Source organism: Sinohyriopsis cumingii, chromosome 7, assembly GCF_028554795.1.
Source record: "Sinohyriopsis cumingii isolate HCF-2022 chromosome 7, ASM2855479v2, whole genome shotgun sequence".
Taxonomy (NCBI): Eukaryota; Metazoa; Mollusca; class Bivalvia; order Unionida; family Unionidae; genus Sinohyriopsis; species Sinohyriopsis cumingii.
Window position 1 is genome coordinate 5957500 of NC_142967.1, and position 18271 is coordinate 5975770.

Consider the following 18271-nt stretch of genomic DNA (forward strand, 5'->3'; position numbering starts at 1 on the left):
ACACCTAACATTCCATGTTACTAGGGCTAACTTTGTACTTCACACATAACATTCCATGTTACTAAGGCTAACTTTGTGTTACACACTTAACATTCAGTGTTACTAGGGCTAACTTTGTACTTCACAAATAATATTCCATGTTACTAGGGCTAACTTTGTGCTACACTCATAACATTTCATGTTACTAGGGCTAACTTTGTACTACACACATACATTCCATGTTACTAGGACTAACTTTGTGCTACACACATAGCACTCCATGTTACTAGGGCTAACTTTGCACTACACACATAACATTCTATGTTACTAGGGCTAACTTTGTACTACACATAACATTCCATGTTACTAGGGCTAAGTTTGGACTACACACATATCATTCCATGTTACTAGGGCTAACTTTGGACTACACACATATCATTCCATGTTACTAGGGCTAACTTTGTACTACACACATAACATTCCATATTACTAGGGCCAACTTTGTGATAGATCATTAGTCCCACATTATAATTTGTTTTGTTATTTAAATTATAGCAGATTATTTATCAATTGGTCATGCCATTATAAGACATTGAATATGGCAGTCATTATATGAAGATGAATGTTAAGGCTAATAATTATTACTACACAGTACAAATTATGACTTGTGGCCTAAGTGGTCAAAGAACCAGCCTTGGATGAAGGTGGTTGTGGGTTCAAACCTCAGCCTAGTCGTACCAAAGACGTTTAAAAATAATGTAATAGTTAGGTCAACATCAAGCAAGTAATTCCACCAATGGTAGGCGATCTAAAGTTTTTTAACATTGTTCAGCATGGTCCTAATAATTTATTTAAATTGGCGCATGTGTTTTGAGTGGATGTTCATTATTCAGAGCTAAGGATGTGTTTTTTTGTTGGACATAAGCATGACTCTTGGATTGGATTTGGTATATTTGTTGGACATAATCATGACTCTTGGATTGAATGTGTTATTTTTGTTGGACATAAACATGGCTCTTGGATTGGATGCTTTCAGGAGTTGATATTGAATTTGCTGATTCATTAATGTCCAGACTCGTAAATAACCAGTTTTCAGTTTTAAGATATCTATTTTTCTGTTCATTAACATTTGACGTTTCCTACAGGGACTACTTACAGATGAAAGTAAGACTGATGGTAAATGGCTACAGTGATGGAGGTCCAATAGTCAAACAATGCAAAACATTGACCACGACAGTTACGATGGATGAAGGGTGGGATTTGCCTCTCACCCCCACATCATAACTAGCAGGGTCGGCTTTTTACATTGTAGGACTACAGGTCCAATTGTTATAATGTTAGTGTTTTTGAACCCCCTCCTCCTAATCCCTATATCTATTTACTAATAGATTTTAAATTCAAGGAAAGTGCTGTAGCTGTAATGTTCTTGGAAGATTTTGAGTTTCCCAGCATTTTTTTCTCAAATCTAGCTAAAGAAAGTATTATTTTCAGAACAAATTACAAGATTTTTTATTTAATTCTGTCAGAGTGAATTATGTTTTCAAACTAAAATATAAACTAAAACTACCATTTTATGTTGTTTCAAAGGCATGTTGTATGTATGCCATCTGTTTCAGTCATTACATTAGTTACTTTGCTGTCAAACACTTTATGATAGAGTGTTTTGACCTGCAACCTACGCGCAATCAGTATTACAATGTGCATGACATGAAGGAACTTTTTGATACTATAAACATCACTCGTATTATAGAGTTCCTGAAAGCAGTGAATATTTACACTAAGCTCTAACTTTTTATGCTATCACCTTGTTCATTTTTATGCAGTATATATACCGTCCCTTTTTAATACCTTTTCATTATTTTTCATTAACATACAACATTTACATCCCCCGTTGATTGGGAAGCTTTATTTTGTACCGTTACCATCTTACTGTTTAAATTTCAACTATTTGTTTTTTTTATATCACTGGTCGATATGAGACTTTTTATAATTTTTAAAAGATTATACACATAACATTTTGTTTGGCGCTAAATAGCCTTACAGTGCTGATGCGCCTTTAAAAATAATCAATCAATCAATCAGTTACTTTGCATTTGACTCTGTCTATAGTAGTATGGTATAAAGTAGTTCTCCATACATCTTATACAGAAATAAACACAGCTTGACATGATTACATGGTTATGTTCAGACCAATGGAAATCTTTTCTACACTGACCAGCTGTATTCGCAATTATGATAGTACGTTGTTAGTGAAATGATGAGAGACACTCCAGATGTTCATTCTGACATTTTGTACTGTTAAAAATCATATGGTGATGCTTTTAAAATTCAGCTGTTACAAGGCATATATTACCTTTACAACAAAAGTGGCAAGTAACTATTACTTTCTCTTTCTTTCTCAGATTCCACATAGCCACATAATCATTATACTATTATATGTTATTTATTTTGGGAAGCACCTAAATATTGTGATAAAATTCATTGCTCTAAAGTAGTGATGATTAAAGGCATAGTGCATTGCTTCAAAAGAGTATTTCGTACTACCACAATTACTTCATTACATTGCTTTCATATTTCTTGGGAGGACACTGAAATTTAATCCATTCACTGCAAGCCACAACATGGATAACCATGACCACTATGTTAGGTCCATGATGCCACTATGCTAAGTCCATGATGGCCATATGCTTGGTCCAAGGTGCCATTATGCTAAGTCCATGATGGCCATATGCTAAGTCCATGATGGCCATATGCTAAGTCCATGATGGCCACTATGCTAAGTCCATGATGGCCATATGCTTGGTCCATGATGCCATTATGCTAAGTCCATGATGGCCACTATGCTAGGTCCATGATGCCATTATGCTAAGTCCATGATGGCCATATGCTTGGTCCATTATGATCACTATGCTACATCCATGATGCCACTGTGCTAGGTCTCAGATGTCACTATGCTAGGTCCATGATGCCACAATGCTTGGTCTATGATGACCACTATGCCACTATGCTAAGTCCATGATGACCATTATGCTAGGTCCATGATGGCACTATGCTAAGTCCATGGTGGCCATTATGCTAGTCTATAATGGACGAAGCATGAGTAGAATAAATATCCATTGCTGTGGCATGGATTTTCTAAAGTCTGTGATGCACATACTGTGTATAGCAAATTTTGAGTTGCATCTTTTGTTTTGGGGGGAATTTAATGACAATTATTGGGTTTTGCAAGGAAAGTACAATTAACTTGAGTTTTGCATTATATAAATCAAATACATTACTCCATACCTGTAATGTCCTGCATTATAACATAATTCCAGACATAATGTAATAACCACATATGAACCCATAATGCAGACTCATTGAGTAAGTGAGGAAGAGCTGTATTTGATACATTAAATACATACTGAGCTTTGTCTTTTTTATTATAGGGAACTGATGGAAGGTATTACAATATTAGATGAGAAAGGCCAAAAGCTGGGAGAGTCCAAAGTTGCTGCCAAGAGTGCTATTGGTCAGGTTGTGTTTTCCAGAATCACAATGGCTCTTCCAGGAATGAGTGAGTACTTTAAGTGCTTGTAAAAAAATTGCAATCAACTGCATACATCATAGATCCACATGTGATGTTACATGCTGCTCCAGCAAGTCAGGTCTGTGCCATTTATTGTGTCTGATTTCAAGCTCAAATCTATCAGCACTTATGCTATAACATATATAGATCTGTACTGTTTGAAGTGCATGAGTCCCTATTTAAAATACATAAAACAATTTGAATACTATTATGTGAAACAAGCTACTTGCAGTCAGTATGGCTTTTGTGAATTTTGTCTCCAATAAAATGGGTTTGCAGTTCTGTTTTGTATTAGGAGAATTTTATGTTAGATAAACAGACAATGCTCCTCATTACTGGCTCAATATTTGGTGCACATGTTGCAAAAGGAAAATGCTCTATAATATATATATATATATATATATATATATATATATATATATATATATATATATATACTATTGTTTATTATTGGCTAAACATTGTATACGTTAGGAATACTGTTATGTATATCTATAATTTTTGTCATTTTTATTCATGACTGTATTGTAGTGTACATCTTTAGTTGAAATTTCTTCCATGTATAGGTTCTATTTAAGATATTAAGAATGTAAAATTGCATAGGATCTATAAATAGATGTTTATGAACCTTACTGACAGTTACTAATAATATTAATGATAAACATTATGACAAGTTTCAGGCTGTTTCCGTTTGGTTGGGTTTAGGTCAGGTCGGTTCTTAGATAATTTTGCTATTTCCCATTGGATGAGATAGTTCACATGAATAGGTATTTTGAAATATTAGACTGAGTAGTAAGATCTGTCACATGGGGTTTATTATGTCATATAGTCATAATAGACACTTGAAGGTGTATATAAGGAGAGAACTGAGCAATTAGATTCATTCCTTGTTTTTGGATTCATTCATATTGCAATTTCTTATTTCTTGAGTTCTTGTTGTAATGTCAAGTGTGCAGATATGTTTCATGCTGTATTTAAATATTGTTTGAGAGGAAAGACATTCTTTCAGATTATTCATTAGAAATAGAAAGTGCTCATTGGACTAGAACATTATTATGGAGCAATTATCAATTGTTCAGGGGAGTTCTTGACAGCATGATTTTGAAAACATCATGATTCTTGGCAGACCAGTACATTTCCTGATCTGAATTTATATGGAACATTTGATTCTTTTGGACTTGAACAGAACTTTTTCAGCATTTTTTGGATTCAGTTCAATTGTGCTGTAAGTTTCCTCTTGAATTTTCATTTTATAACACTGATAATTGAATTGTTTGTATGAATTGTTTGTAAAGTTTTACAATACTTGATGGTTTTGCTTTTTTCTATTAATTAGTTTATGACCAGAGTTGTCACAATACAGACAGGCTATGATCAGTTTTGGCTCAGTTTGATGTGCATTTCGGTCAGTTAACTTTTGTGTATGTCAGATGTATGCAGAGACCATGCTCAATAATGGATTACTGCATGATGCTCAAGTAAATGCTGCATATCTCAGACACACACACACACACTGTGTTGTGTTGTATTATAGAGTGTTATGTAACAGTGTAACAGGTTTTAAATCATGACTTCATTGTGCAAATAAAGGTGAACATTATTTGATAATTGCTGGCATATTATATATATATATATATATATATATATATATATATATATATATATATAGAGAGAGAGAGAGAGAGAGAGAGAGAGAGAGAGAGAGAAACCTGTCTTAAGAGACCACACCTTCTGCCAGGAAAAACGGTCTATAATCAAAGGATGTAACCAGCTGCTGCAACTTGAACAGAACGACTTGATGTTTGGGATGTAATCACTGTAACATCAAAAACATAAAACAACCAGCAATACAATCCTTTAACAATATCAATAAATCTTGGAAACAATTCTGACTTGCTAGTTAGTTTAATAGGCAAAGGCCTATTTCACCACCACCAACCCCCAGTAATACAGATTAAAGAAACAATGTATGTGACCACTATCATGACTTCGGCACTACAATGGCAGTTCTTTACATGTTTTAGGCTGGTTTTCAGTTTATAACAAATGACACAAAGTATTTGATTTGCCCAATTTACACTTCTGTTTGCTGTTTTATCAGAACTTTACTTTTCATGCACTTGTGGTTACAAAGGATTAAATAAAGGTCAGTGGTGCTTGTCTTTGTTCTTGTGATAGTGTTGTTCATAACGCTGCAATAATTAGAATGGTTTACAAGCTACAATGTATGACTCTACATGCAAGACCTAAGAGGTCAGTAGCTAGCAGTCTAAGCTGTCATAGTTACAAAGGACTAAGTAAAGGTCAGTGATGTTTATCTGTAGCTTTTGTGATCTGGTCATTAATAGTATCATTGAAATGCATATTGTTCCAAGTTATCGTGTTTGCTGTTCAAGTTCAACAGCTTGTCGCCTACAACAGTGTGTTTTTATAATAAAATTGATCCATACATTACACTTGTGGTCATAAATGATAGGTGGTAGCTCATAGCAGAAGATGCTCTTGACAGGTTTTACTGTATGTATAAATATGTTACATACAGTTTTTTAGTCTAAGTATTATGCGGTAAATGCTGGTTAATTCACATGCTTTGTAATTTGCATACTGACGCTTCTGGCCATTCATTTTGCCTTTGTATTAAATGTATCATAGTAACAGAGATATTTTCAGTTATTGCTCAGTTTGTGTTTTCATTAGGACATTTTCAAGTACACTATACTAGGGACCAAGTTCATGCATATTAAATGTGAAGCACTAATCCATAGATGTAATTTCAATTTTTTTGTCATTTTCTTATGAAGTCTAAAAGTAATCTTAGTACCTTGGCATATATTTTCTAAAGATGCCTTCCCTGGGTACCATGTATGTTTAAATGTAACAGCCTTTATATCATGTTTCTAAGATTGGTAGCATGTTGCATCTCATATTTCACGTTTCAGTGATTCTTTCTTTCATAGTATTTTTACTTATGCATTTTGTGTTCCAGTGATTCCTCCTTTCATAATGGAATATCTGGAGAAGAAACCATTCATGAAGGTGAGTCTCATACATCAAAAATTAATTGAGATATAGGTTAGCTTTTCTCCCCTTCTCAGTCTTCAGAGATAATTTAATAATCCTTTGACGATGCTAGAATTTTAATATATTGCCAATACTATTCAGTAGGTGAAACTTTATTTAAAGCAACAGAAATGGTTTTGTTTAATTATTTGCAGAATTAATGTGGATGTGAAAGGCCCCACTCCAAGTATATTCTTGATGATGAAATCTGTTGTCTCACATGGATGGATCGATTATGCAGTGATCCCCATCTTATACAGCCAAATCTTCTGCAATGGGAATATGCCGGGGGGGGGGGGGCATTTCCAGAGTGGGATTATATATGTGAGAAGTATTTGTATGTGTATAAAGTAAGAAAGCTGCATGTACATTTAATATCTTTATTTAAATTTAACATTAGTCATCAAACGGTTCCTATTATCATAAGAATAGATTTATAAAGTGAATATAAGTTATTGGATGTTCTTGGCTTGTACAATGCAAAATAATAATGGTCACCAAAATAATGCAAAAACCTTGCCATTTAAGTCTTGGTACAAACATTGTTTGGCATTCAGAATTATTCTTTTTACACTTACTCCATTTTCCCACAGCTGCAGAATATTTGCTTTATTGGTTACAATATTTGATTTTAGTCTTTCCAACATCAATTTATTCCTTCATTGCAAATTGTACTGCAGGTTAATCATGCAGATGAAACCAAGATAGAGTCAACAAAATGCTTTGTTTATAAAGGAAATGATACTTATACTGTCACATGATTTTTTAGTCTTTGTCTGGTACCCTGTTTTGTTCAAGGTTAATTTCTCTTTTGTGTGAATCCACTAAAGCTATATTTAGCCTATGTTGACCAAGTTATCATCATAAAAATTACCTCTGGTTGTAATCATCAAAGAGAAGAACTCAGCAGTCCAATACCTATCACAACACTGTTGAGCCTATTTCCTATAAACATTGGCATTTGTAGATAATAATATAATATTAATTGTAGTGGAACATGTTATAATGTTCTATAGGCAGCAATTAGCTCAGTAATCAAAGCCAGAAACAGAAATCGGAATTTATGATCTGTTTACTTACCTTACTGTATGAATTTAAAATTGGTTTTGAACACATATTAGATAGAATGTGGTTTGGAGCAAATATTAGAATGTGGCTGCTTGTAGAAAGCAAATTTGACATTTTTGGACTAAATGCTGGGCACATATTGGTGGCGTCCCACAATGCGTACTTTTGTACATAAATTTGTCAGTGCCAAGAAAAAGAGGAGATATCTGCAATGAGGGGAGCCATTGGGAACCACTGTACATATTACATCGAAATATATGATAGTGTAATCAGTTAAGTCTGTATAAATTTTGTATTGGAGTACAACATTTATTTTTCAATTTCCAGAGGATGCCTTGGCTAAGTGCTCCAATTCAAGTTGGAATTGTTGGTTTCTTGTGAGTATATCTATTAATGTGAGCATTTTGCACATGGTCAGTTCACTCATAATATTGGTAGTGAATACAGAAGGCTTATGAACAAAGTCTGTATAGAAATGCTGTTTTATTTTCTTCTCAAGGTATAATAGGCTTTAAACAGAATAGCCTGATTTTGGATTAGGGACATCTAAAGGCTGGCAGCATCCACATTTATTATATATTTGCATACATGCCACGTTTTCTGGAACTCCACATTTATTATATATTTGCATACATGCCAAGTTTTCTGGAACTCCACATTTATTATATATTTGCATACATGCCAAGTTTTCTGGAACCAAATCAGGGAGATTTGTGTTTAAACTAAGATTGGGTCCAAATAAGGGAAATTAGAAAAATGACTATTTTTCTCATAAGTTTAAGCGTGAAAGTGCAGATCGTACCACATCTGAGCAAAATAACTATAATGAATAATAGTTACTGAACTTTATTAATTTTGCTTTATGTTATTTTCTTAATCTCACAAAAAATGATTTAAGAATCTTCACAAGAATCACTGGTTAAAAAAAATAATGACAACTGGAACCTCAAACACTCAAACAAACTTAAGTTTTTTTCAACATGTGTTGGATGTCTTTCAGCCTTGTAGAGAAGCTCCTTTTGCAGTGATACACAAATCATTTGAACATCTGAGCTCAAAACAGCCACACTTTGCATTTTTCTTACATGATATTAGTGATGACAGTTTTTCCATATAAATTTCCACGGTGGTCTGTCTGAATCTTCCTCAGCATGCTGAAACAGTGCGCAGGGTCTGCATTACTGTGTGGCAAGCTGAGTACTGTCTTAGAGAGCTTCACTAGATTTGGGAATCTGGGTTTCTTTAAGGGTGTGTAAACTCTGTTCATATCTACCCAGAAGACATCCAGTGGTATTTCTTCCTGAGTGAAACTGGGCAGGTCTGAGGCCAGGGAGAGCTGGAAGTCCTAGAACTCATCTTCAAGTTGACACTGTTTGTCAGTTGCTGTAACCAGTCTGTCACTCATCTGAAGCACAGCTTGTACTGAGATCTCCAATCTCCTCTCAGGATTCAGGTAACCAAGGGCCTTCAGGGTCTGGTCATTAAATGGAAACTTGGCTAGCATCTTTGCTGTAACTTCCTCACTGAAGGACCTCATACTCCTAAAAGAGCTGAGCTAGGTTGGAGAAATGTTGTATCGGTTGTTGCGAACGAAACGTCTGGCTTCCGTACCCACTGCTAACAAAGAGTTGTCGTGCTGGTTTTTTGGTGACATAAAGTTGACCTCTGTTATGCTGGCTGGTGCAGTGATAACACTCGTCTTCACAAACTTTCCCATGAATTTCCATAGAATTCATTCCATCTCCACACAGAGGTATCCCACCATAGCATCACCAGCCTGGAACATGGTGTTAAAGTCATTCAGTATTTCCGTGATGTATAGAAGAAAGTGATATGTCAGTTTCATCTCTGGAGTTTTAAGGTTCTCCACAGATCTGTTCACTCTACTCCCCATCTTCATGGCTCTGGAAATGACTGAAGAGCTGTCCACTGTTGAAGGAAGCATGCAATGCATTTCTGGAGTGACAGCCACCTTGTGCTACAATGCTTTACCAGTTTGTACTCCTCATTGTTGGTAAACTTAAGGAATTCTTTATATACCTCATTACGCTTGGAACTGTAAGTGAAGTGATAGTAGGTGTCAACCAGATATTCTTCAACAGGAACAGCCAATTTCTTCAAACCATACTGTGTACAGGTACTGGTCAAAAGGCAGATACACCCAAATGCCATTACATTTGGTTGCTATTCACAAACTCTGGAAAGAACGGAATTTCTATTTCCAACTATTACATTTGCATTGTCACTGCTATACACTACAAGGTTCTACCATGCATGTTTAAATAGAAAAGCCATCAGATATATACTATAGCACTCATTTCAGTCAGTATAGAATGGGAAATACTACTTAGCAGAATCATTGTTCCAGCTAAATGTGTTCATGTTCAAATTTTTCATTCACCTTAAATGTGACATTATACCAAACTCTTTATTCTTTTATTCAAGTATTCAACTTTTTATCATTTAGAAAGGATATAAGTTTGCATAATAATTTTTACATTTTTTTTTGTTCTATCACATAAATTATGCCTTTTAATTGATATCAAAAGAAAATGAAAGAGAAAAAACTATTTTTGTTTTCTTTTATCTCCAGCCTAGTGTTTGCCACACCACTGTGTTGTGCCCTCTTTCCTCAGATGAGGTAAGTCTCTCAATACAGGACATGTGATACTGATTACATGGAAAAATGTTTCAAGCACACTTAGATAAAAAATGTTGTGGCTGGTATGCAGTTTTCAAACTTAAATTTAATTTTTTAATATAAAGGTGGGTATTCCTATCTGGGTAATTTGGAGTTTGAAATAGTTCTGTGCTTCCTATTGAGAACAATAGGCTAACAGTGGTTCTATGTTGTATTTACAAATAAGTTTCAGTAAAATATACAAGCCAATTGTGGTTCTCTTTGTGGATGGGATAACAAGGAGAATGAAAACCTTTTGTCTGCCTAAGAAATAGTTTTTTTTCAGTAGGAAATTTTTTAATAAACCACTTTCAGATATGATAATGTATATACACACTTATAAGTCTAATCCAATTGCAAACAACAAAGATCCTGATCTGCCTGCAGATCAGGGTCATTGTTGTTTGTTCCTTAGATTACTCCTAACAAACTGCACAGACCTAGATCTTCCTGCGCAGTATGTTATGGCAGATCTGGATCTGTGCAGTTTGCTGTTGGACTTGTCTTATAAGCATGTACATGCAGTATTTGTTGCCATGAAAGGGTGGGTGGAGTGCATGGATTTTATAAGTATGGTTGGATGTTTTGCACATCGGTTAAGATCTCTGCAACCAGAGTATTATATTTTTACAACTTACCATTTACAGAATAAGTATGGTCACCAATTTCATATTTCCTAGCTATGTTTTGAAACATTATTCTGCAGATTTGATCACTTAGATCTCCACCACTATGGATAATGCTGATGATTGTATGTCCGACCAATTTCATTGAGTGAATGTTTTGGAACTTCATATTTTTTTATTTCATTTTGGCTTATACCTGTCTTACTCTAGTTTTAAGAGGTATTTATGATGGAGTAATTTTAAGTAATTTCTGACATTCAAATACCATTTTTGGATTATTACACATAGATAAATTTTCCGATTATTACACAGAGATACATTTTTGGATTATTACACATAGATACATTTTTGGATTATTACAGAGATACATTTTTGGATTATTACACATAGGTACATTTTTGGATTATTACATAGGTACATTTTTGGATTATTACACATAGATACATTTTTGGATTATTACACAGAGATACATTTTTGGATTATTACACAGAGATACATTTTTGGATTATTACACATAGATACATTTTTGGATTATTACACAGAGATACATTTTTGGATTATTACACAGAGATACATTTTTGGATTATTACACATAGATACAGATGGTCTCTTTGACCTTAGGTTCATTTAATACATAGTATGAGATGGATGTTACTATATTTCAGTATAACATTGAAATGAAATAAATGGTAATAAGTAACTCTTAATTAGACAGATTTTCTTATTTCTCCAGCAAATACTTTACCTGATCACATTTGTAAGAGTTGCTTCCCTTGATCTGCATATTCTGTAGGCAGAAAGACATTTTCTGTCTTTCTGGAAAAGCTGGATTCAGAGGTAGCAAAGAAAGTTATCCTAATATAATGTAAATATGCTGGATAAGATGGTTGATACAAAAGTTGCTTCAAAGTACCTGTTTCATTTCTCAGTAGGAGCCACTCTGGTAGTGAAAACACCACAGATCTATTGCAAAGGCAACCATTTTAAATTTCATTGGAACAGTTTTTTGCAGTGACACAATCTAGTGTTTCATGCATGGACATTGATGACCCAACATTTCCCAAAGATTTGGAGGAGAAAATAAAATCATTTAAAGAATTTGTGAAGGCCAGAAGTAAAGTCGATTTCACCAACAGTACGATCATTAACAAGGATGAAATTCCAGTGTACTGTAATCTCATTACTGGATGAATTGTTTATAAGAAGGGGGTTAGAAGAATTTGCATGGCTGATAAAAAAAAAATCTAACTTTAGTCCTTGCAATTTCTGCAGCAGAAGATGTGTTGTCTCCAGTATTTATTTTTCATGGCATGTGGGAACTAAAAAATACTAATGTATTAAAAGGATGGATCATACTTGTACAGGAGAAGAGTCAGGTTGATGAGGTAATGCTGCATTGGGTTGAAGAGTTTTATCTTAAGTATACATTTTAGTCATTTTTTAAAATGAAATTTGAGTGCATTTTCTGATATGGACTGTGTGAATAATTTAAAAGGTGTCCCCACAACTTATGACTTGAAAACAAATGATGTGTCTTAAAACATTCAGCGCACCAAAAATTACTTTAAAAATTAATTTATAGTATCTCAAGAAATATGGCAAATATGGTGATATAGATCTCACTTTTACTTCCTCCAGGGTACAGGCCAGATAGCAGTTTTTATTTTAGTCTCACCATATCAATTTAAATTGCCCAAACCAGGTCACTGGCCATAGGTTGCACAGGCAAGTAGTTTTTTTTAGCCTCACCATATCAATTTATACTGCCTAAACTAGGTCACAGGCCATAGCTTGCACAAGCCTGCTTCACTCTGACCATTATTTGAAATTTATTTGATTTCATGGGTATTTATTTTTGTGGTTTTGTGAAAAAGTGACTTTTTTGTTGGCACTGAAATGTATGTTTGAGAAAGTCATATTGTTTCCATTGAGAAATCATTGTTTATTGATATTTTAATTTCATAGTTTGTAGCAGCCTTGAAATCCCTGAAAATTGGTACCTCATGACAAATAGTAAATTCCCTCTAGGTTGAAATGATATATTTTGAGACTTTTGTTTTATCTCCATTACAGCTCCATAGCTGTGAGCAAACTGGAGCCCGAGATGCGCAACAAACTGATGGCCCTTCCATCCCCACCCCAAGTTGTCTACTTCAACAAGGGTCTTTGATGATAGTCTTTTATAAACTTGATAGTAAAAGTTACTCTGTGTGAGAGAATGCTGAAGTTGAGATTTTTTTACAGAGTGATACATAGTAGATGCCATGCAGAGAGATTGATTTTTAAGTATTAAAGTTATTATTTATTTTAAGACAGGCATGACAATTAAACATGGATTTGTGGATATACAAGTAAATACAGCCATATTAGGATTCTCTTACTTTCATCATTTATACCAGTTCAGGAAGCATAAAATGGAGTATCTTAAAGATAAACAGTCAAGTTGACTTTTCTGCTTTTCAATTAAGTATTACAATAATTTTCAATTAACTATTACAATTTTTTGAAGAAATATGACAAAATAGACGATCGGTTTAAGTTATCCTCTGGTGATACGAAATGGCAAGTACACATACCATTTTTACAAAGCTTTGGCAGTTTTCCGTCAGCATGATGAGAAACCCTCTCCTATTTTTGACATATATATTTACTGTACAGCTAGTATTGTGAGTAACATAGTATAAAATACACTAGATATAAATCTTACAGTCAAGTTTTCTGTTTTCATTTGGATATAATATTTTTCAAAGGCATTGGTGTGTTCACACTAATTACCAACCTTATTCTCTTATAAGTCGAGTCCAACTGCAAACTGCACAGACCCAGATCTGCTGTTGCATAATGCACCAGAAGATCTGGGTCTCTGCAGTTTGATAGGAGTAATCAATAGACTAATCAACATTGACCAAGATGTGCGGGTGCATTATGCTACAGTAGATCAGGATTTTTGTTGTTTGCAGTATGACTTATAAGCAAATCTATTTGGTTAAGGCATTTCTCTTTCATTTTATTGTAGAACAAAAAGTATATATGCCTGACAGATTATTCTCCTGTGTTACTTAATATCATGGTCTGTTTCAGACATTTCTGTTCAATATAAGGCTGTATTGTCACTCATTAAAATAGGGAATGTGTATGGTATGCTGTGTTTACTAATTTGCCTGATGACAAGGAAAGAATTTGAACCCAGAGTTTGAGGTCCTCCCATGGTGCTCTAGCTGAACATTAACATACAGTAACATTTCATGATTGTTGTTCTTACATCACGTGTTACTAAGTGCAAAAATTATTTATATAATACCAACAAAAATTAGTTTTTAACACACAGAATCAGTCTTACAATTCTTATAATTTGGTACAGTTTTTGTAAGAAAGCATTGCATGTGAAAGGGCATCTATAATTCTCCAAACAGGGTAAGAATAACATATCTAATCAGAGAACTGTGAACCTAAAATATTCAATGACACACACACACACACACACACATATATATATATATATATATATATTGTAAGTACATATTTTCAAATGTTGCTGGCTATTTGCTAATATTTGTTTACCAGAACAGTGTACAAGACATTCAGTAGATGGCAATAAATGGATTTATATAGACTAAACTATATTCGTACCTCAGTAAGCTTGAATTTCTTTCAATTGAATGTTCTGTTTGAAAAATCTTAGATTCATTTGCTTGAGACTATTGTCCAGAGATGGAAAAAGTAATAAACAAGGTATGGAATAATCAGATATTTTAGAGAATTATTGATATCATATATACATGTTTATTGTTATTCATATTCAGAATTTCGAATCAAATTCTTTTGTCTACACAGTTGCTAGCAACAGGTCAGCTATTTAAATTCTTATTTTATTATACAAATACCAGCGGTTTACGAATGATTTATTCTCAAAATATTTGAATTGTACTTTCTACAGAGTCATTCATGAGTGTATAAAGTTTTGAAGAGAATTTTTGTGTTGTGTCTGTGTTGGTAAGAGGCTTATTTATATATTATTATGGGAATTAAAATTTAAATTTTCAGACAGTTTCTCAAAGTAAAATTTATGATGTAGGATGTTATTTTTAACTGTAATAAGTATAAAAAGATGCAATTTCTTATTGCGGGTTTCTTTTCAGTCAGGATAATATAATGGTTATTGTAAACCGTTTTTGTACTAATGGAAGTGATACCTTTATCAAAAATTTCTTTTCTTTATTACGAAAATATGCAAATAACCATTATGAAAGTGATGTTCAACTAATCTGTTTCAGACTACGATCCATCCCAAAACCAGTTTTTGTCTCGATGAAGCAAGACATATGTCACTTTTTAGATCCCAGTGGCTATGTTGGCATCAATTTTTTTTGTTTACCTTTTATTAATTGGTGGGCTGTATATAGTTGCATATGACATTCTGACCTTTTGCATGACAACAATTGAATTTTAAATGATGGAATGCATCTTAAATATGAGACTGTAAAAAGAAAATATTGCATGGCATATATAAACCTAAGGTAGGATATAAAGAATATAATAGAGCATGGTATATGAAGACCCAAGGTAGGATATAACAAATAATACTGACAATTGTCCATTTTCTAATTACCAGCTGAATGTAAGTATTTTATACGAATTATCTATGCAGATGATAAGGGGTTAAAAAACACAGTTTGTTTGTTTCTGCAAAAACGTTCAAGGAGAAATTTATAAAGCTATGTCACTGTCTGGTTATATAAATGTCGTAGAATTTCAATTTTAATAATTCTAGAAACACGAAATTACTTGAATCAGAATACTTAGTTTACTGCATTTGTATAGGAAAATATGAATGAGTATTTTCGGAACAATACTACCCGCCTTTGGGGGTGAAGTATTATTCAGAGAAAACGAGTTTATAGTTTCACACAAATGCAGTAACTGTTTTATTATCTACTGCTTTTCTTATTCTACATAAGGCTAAATTATTAACAAAAAACACAAGAAACAAAGTAATCAAATTTATGCTGTATTGAAAAATAAATACACGACTGTAGATTCATCAGTACACAATAACAATATGCTTGACATTAGTTTTAAAAAATTGTCATTTTGGTCTACTTAGAATTGAAATTTAGAGTCATATTTAGAATGAATGCGCATTGCAACAACTTTTCCATTTGGTCTGGAATTAATGGATTTTGTTTATATGTTGATCCAACCTTATTCTGCTTTTCTGATTATGTTGGACTGGATTAATGGGTCAGTTGAGTGCAGTAAGAAAAATATGATTTCATTTGGAAATGTACTCAAAATTCCATTAGTTTTGGCATGTATCAGGTTTTGCAGGACATGTCATTCAGATCTGCAGAACTAATAAATTACAGTTTGAGGAAATTCATGATGCATAAATGTAAGTAGATTTATTACCATTCTTATTACCAGTGTTAGAAGAATATGCTTATGCCCTGTTACTTGCATCTCATTGGAGGGATTGCAGCTATGTCCTGTATCATACATCATGTCTTCTGTCGCTAGCCTAACATTGTATCAAAATAGTTACACTGGGAAAATTGCAAAGCAGCTGTTGTGTGACAGTCAATTTACCCTGCAGAAATAATACTTTTCATCATCTTGGCTTATTGGCTGTGAGGCTCATAATTTCCCACCAAAACCATCAGTTGCATTTTTTTCTTGAATCTAGTATTTTGACAGGCTTATAAAATGTACTTCTCTGATAGATATGCAATAGCCCTTGGCCTCAATATGATCTTCTATGCTACATTTGTATTGACCCTCGAGAGCACTGGTCATAGTCTGAACCATTCTGTTGGCAAAAAGATATGGATATTTCTCCTAAAAAACTGTTTCAATGATCTTAACAGTATTTTCAATTACTGCGTCTGTCACATTTGTTATTGACATTGCATATATCACATTCATTCGTGTGCTTGTTTGAAAGTTTTGTTTGTGTCTCGGTGAACTCATCCACATCATTAAGTTTTATCATCTATACTTTCAAATGGACAAAACAGCTTGTTTAGTTCATTCACAAACAAATCTAATCAACCAAACCTTAAGCATCTACTACATTTGTGTACATGGTTTTGTTTACAAAGTAGTTCCTAATACACTATTTTATTTTTAGACACGTGCTGTGCACATGTATGCAATATCAAGGTGTTCAGTATCATAAAATACTGCATTGATTCTGGTAATGTAGAGTTACTGAGACAAAAATGAGCATATAATAAAAATAAATATTGTACAGTGGAAGTGATAAAGATTTGTTTGAATTATTTGATGAGCCTGAACCATACATGACAAAGTTAATATGTATAAAGATTAGAAACTTTGGATATTGTAGTGTTCAGTTAGATTTAAACACTGTAGACTTCATTCAACAAGGAGAACAAGCTGTGAGTTGGTTGTTGTATCACAGAACCAGACATTTAAACCTAATGAACAGAGGTGGTACAGATAATGCCACTTGATGTTTATTCAACAATTTATATACCAAATAAGTGAAAGCACATGGCAGATGTTCTGTATAATATTTCACATTATGCATTGGCACATACCAACCCTTTAGGTAAAAAAAAAAATCACATTACAGATTGATGTATACCAACAATTTAGACTATTTCACATTACAGATTGACACATGCCATTCATTTAGGTAAATAATTTTGATGTTACAGGTTAACATAACCAACTAAACCAATTAGGTAGGATATTCCCATTAGAGACTGACATAAACCAACCAATTAGGTAGAATATTCCCCATTAGAGACCGACATAAACCAACCAATTAGGTAGAATATTCCCATTAGAGATTGACATAACCCAGTTAGGTAGAATATTACTATTAGAGACTGATATAAACCAATTAGGTAGAATATTCCCATTAGAGACTGACATAAACCAACCAATTAGGTAGAATATTCCCCATTAGAGACTGACATAAACCAACCAATTAGGTAGAATATTCCCATTAGAGATTGACATAACCCAGTTAGGTAGAATATTACTATTAGAGACTGATATAAACCAATTAGGTAGAATATTCCCATTAGAGACTGACATAAACCAACCAATTAGGTAGAATATTCCCCATTAGAGACTGACATAAACCAACCAATTAGGTAGAATATTCCCATTAGAGACTGACATAAACCAACCAATTAGGTAGAATATTCCCCATTAGAGACTGACATAAACCAACCAATTAGGTAGAATATTCCCATTAGAGACTGACATAAACCAACCAATTAGGTAGAATATTCCCATTAGAGAATGACATAAACCAAT

The 18271-nt window shown here is 33.6% G+C and overlaps 1 protein-coding gene across 2 annotated transcripts in view; it reads left to right on the forward strand.

Moving 5' to 3' along the window:
- LOC149794673 (sideroflexin-1-like) overlaps positions 1 to 14952 on the forward strand; it is a 55497-nt gene extending 40545 nt beyond the window's left edge. For both annotated transcript variants that reach the window (XM_089964282.1, XM_089964281.1), the window contains exons 7-11: positions 3408 to 3535; positions 6534 to 6583; positions 8003 to 8052; positions 10269 to 10316; positions 13055 to 14952. In XM_089964282.1, the coding sequence (XP_089820408.1) occupies positions 3408 to 3535; positions 6534 to 6583; positions 8003 to 8052; positions 10269 to 10316; positions 13055 to 13151 (373 nt within the window). In that variant the 3' untranslated portion in view covers positions 13152 to 14952. The remainder of the gene's footprint in view (positions 1 to 3407; positions 3536 to 6533; positions 6584 to 8002; positions 8053 to 10268; positions 10317 to 13054) is intronic.
- Positions 14953 to 18271: the final 3319 nt, after the last annotated feature.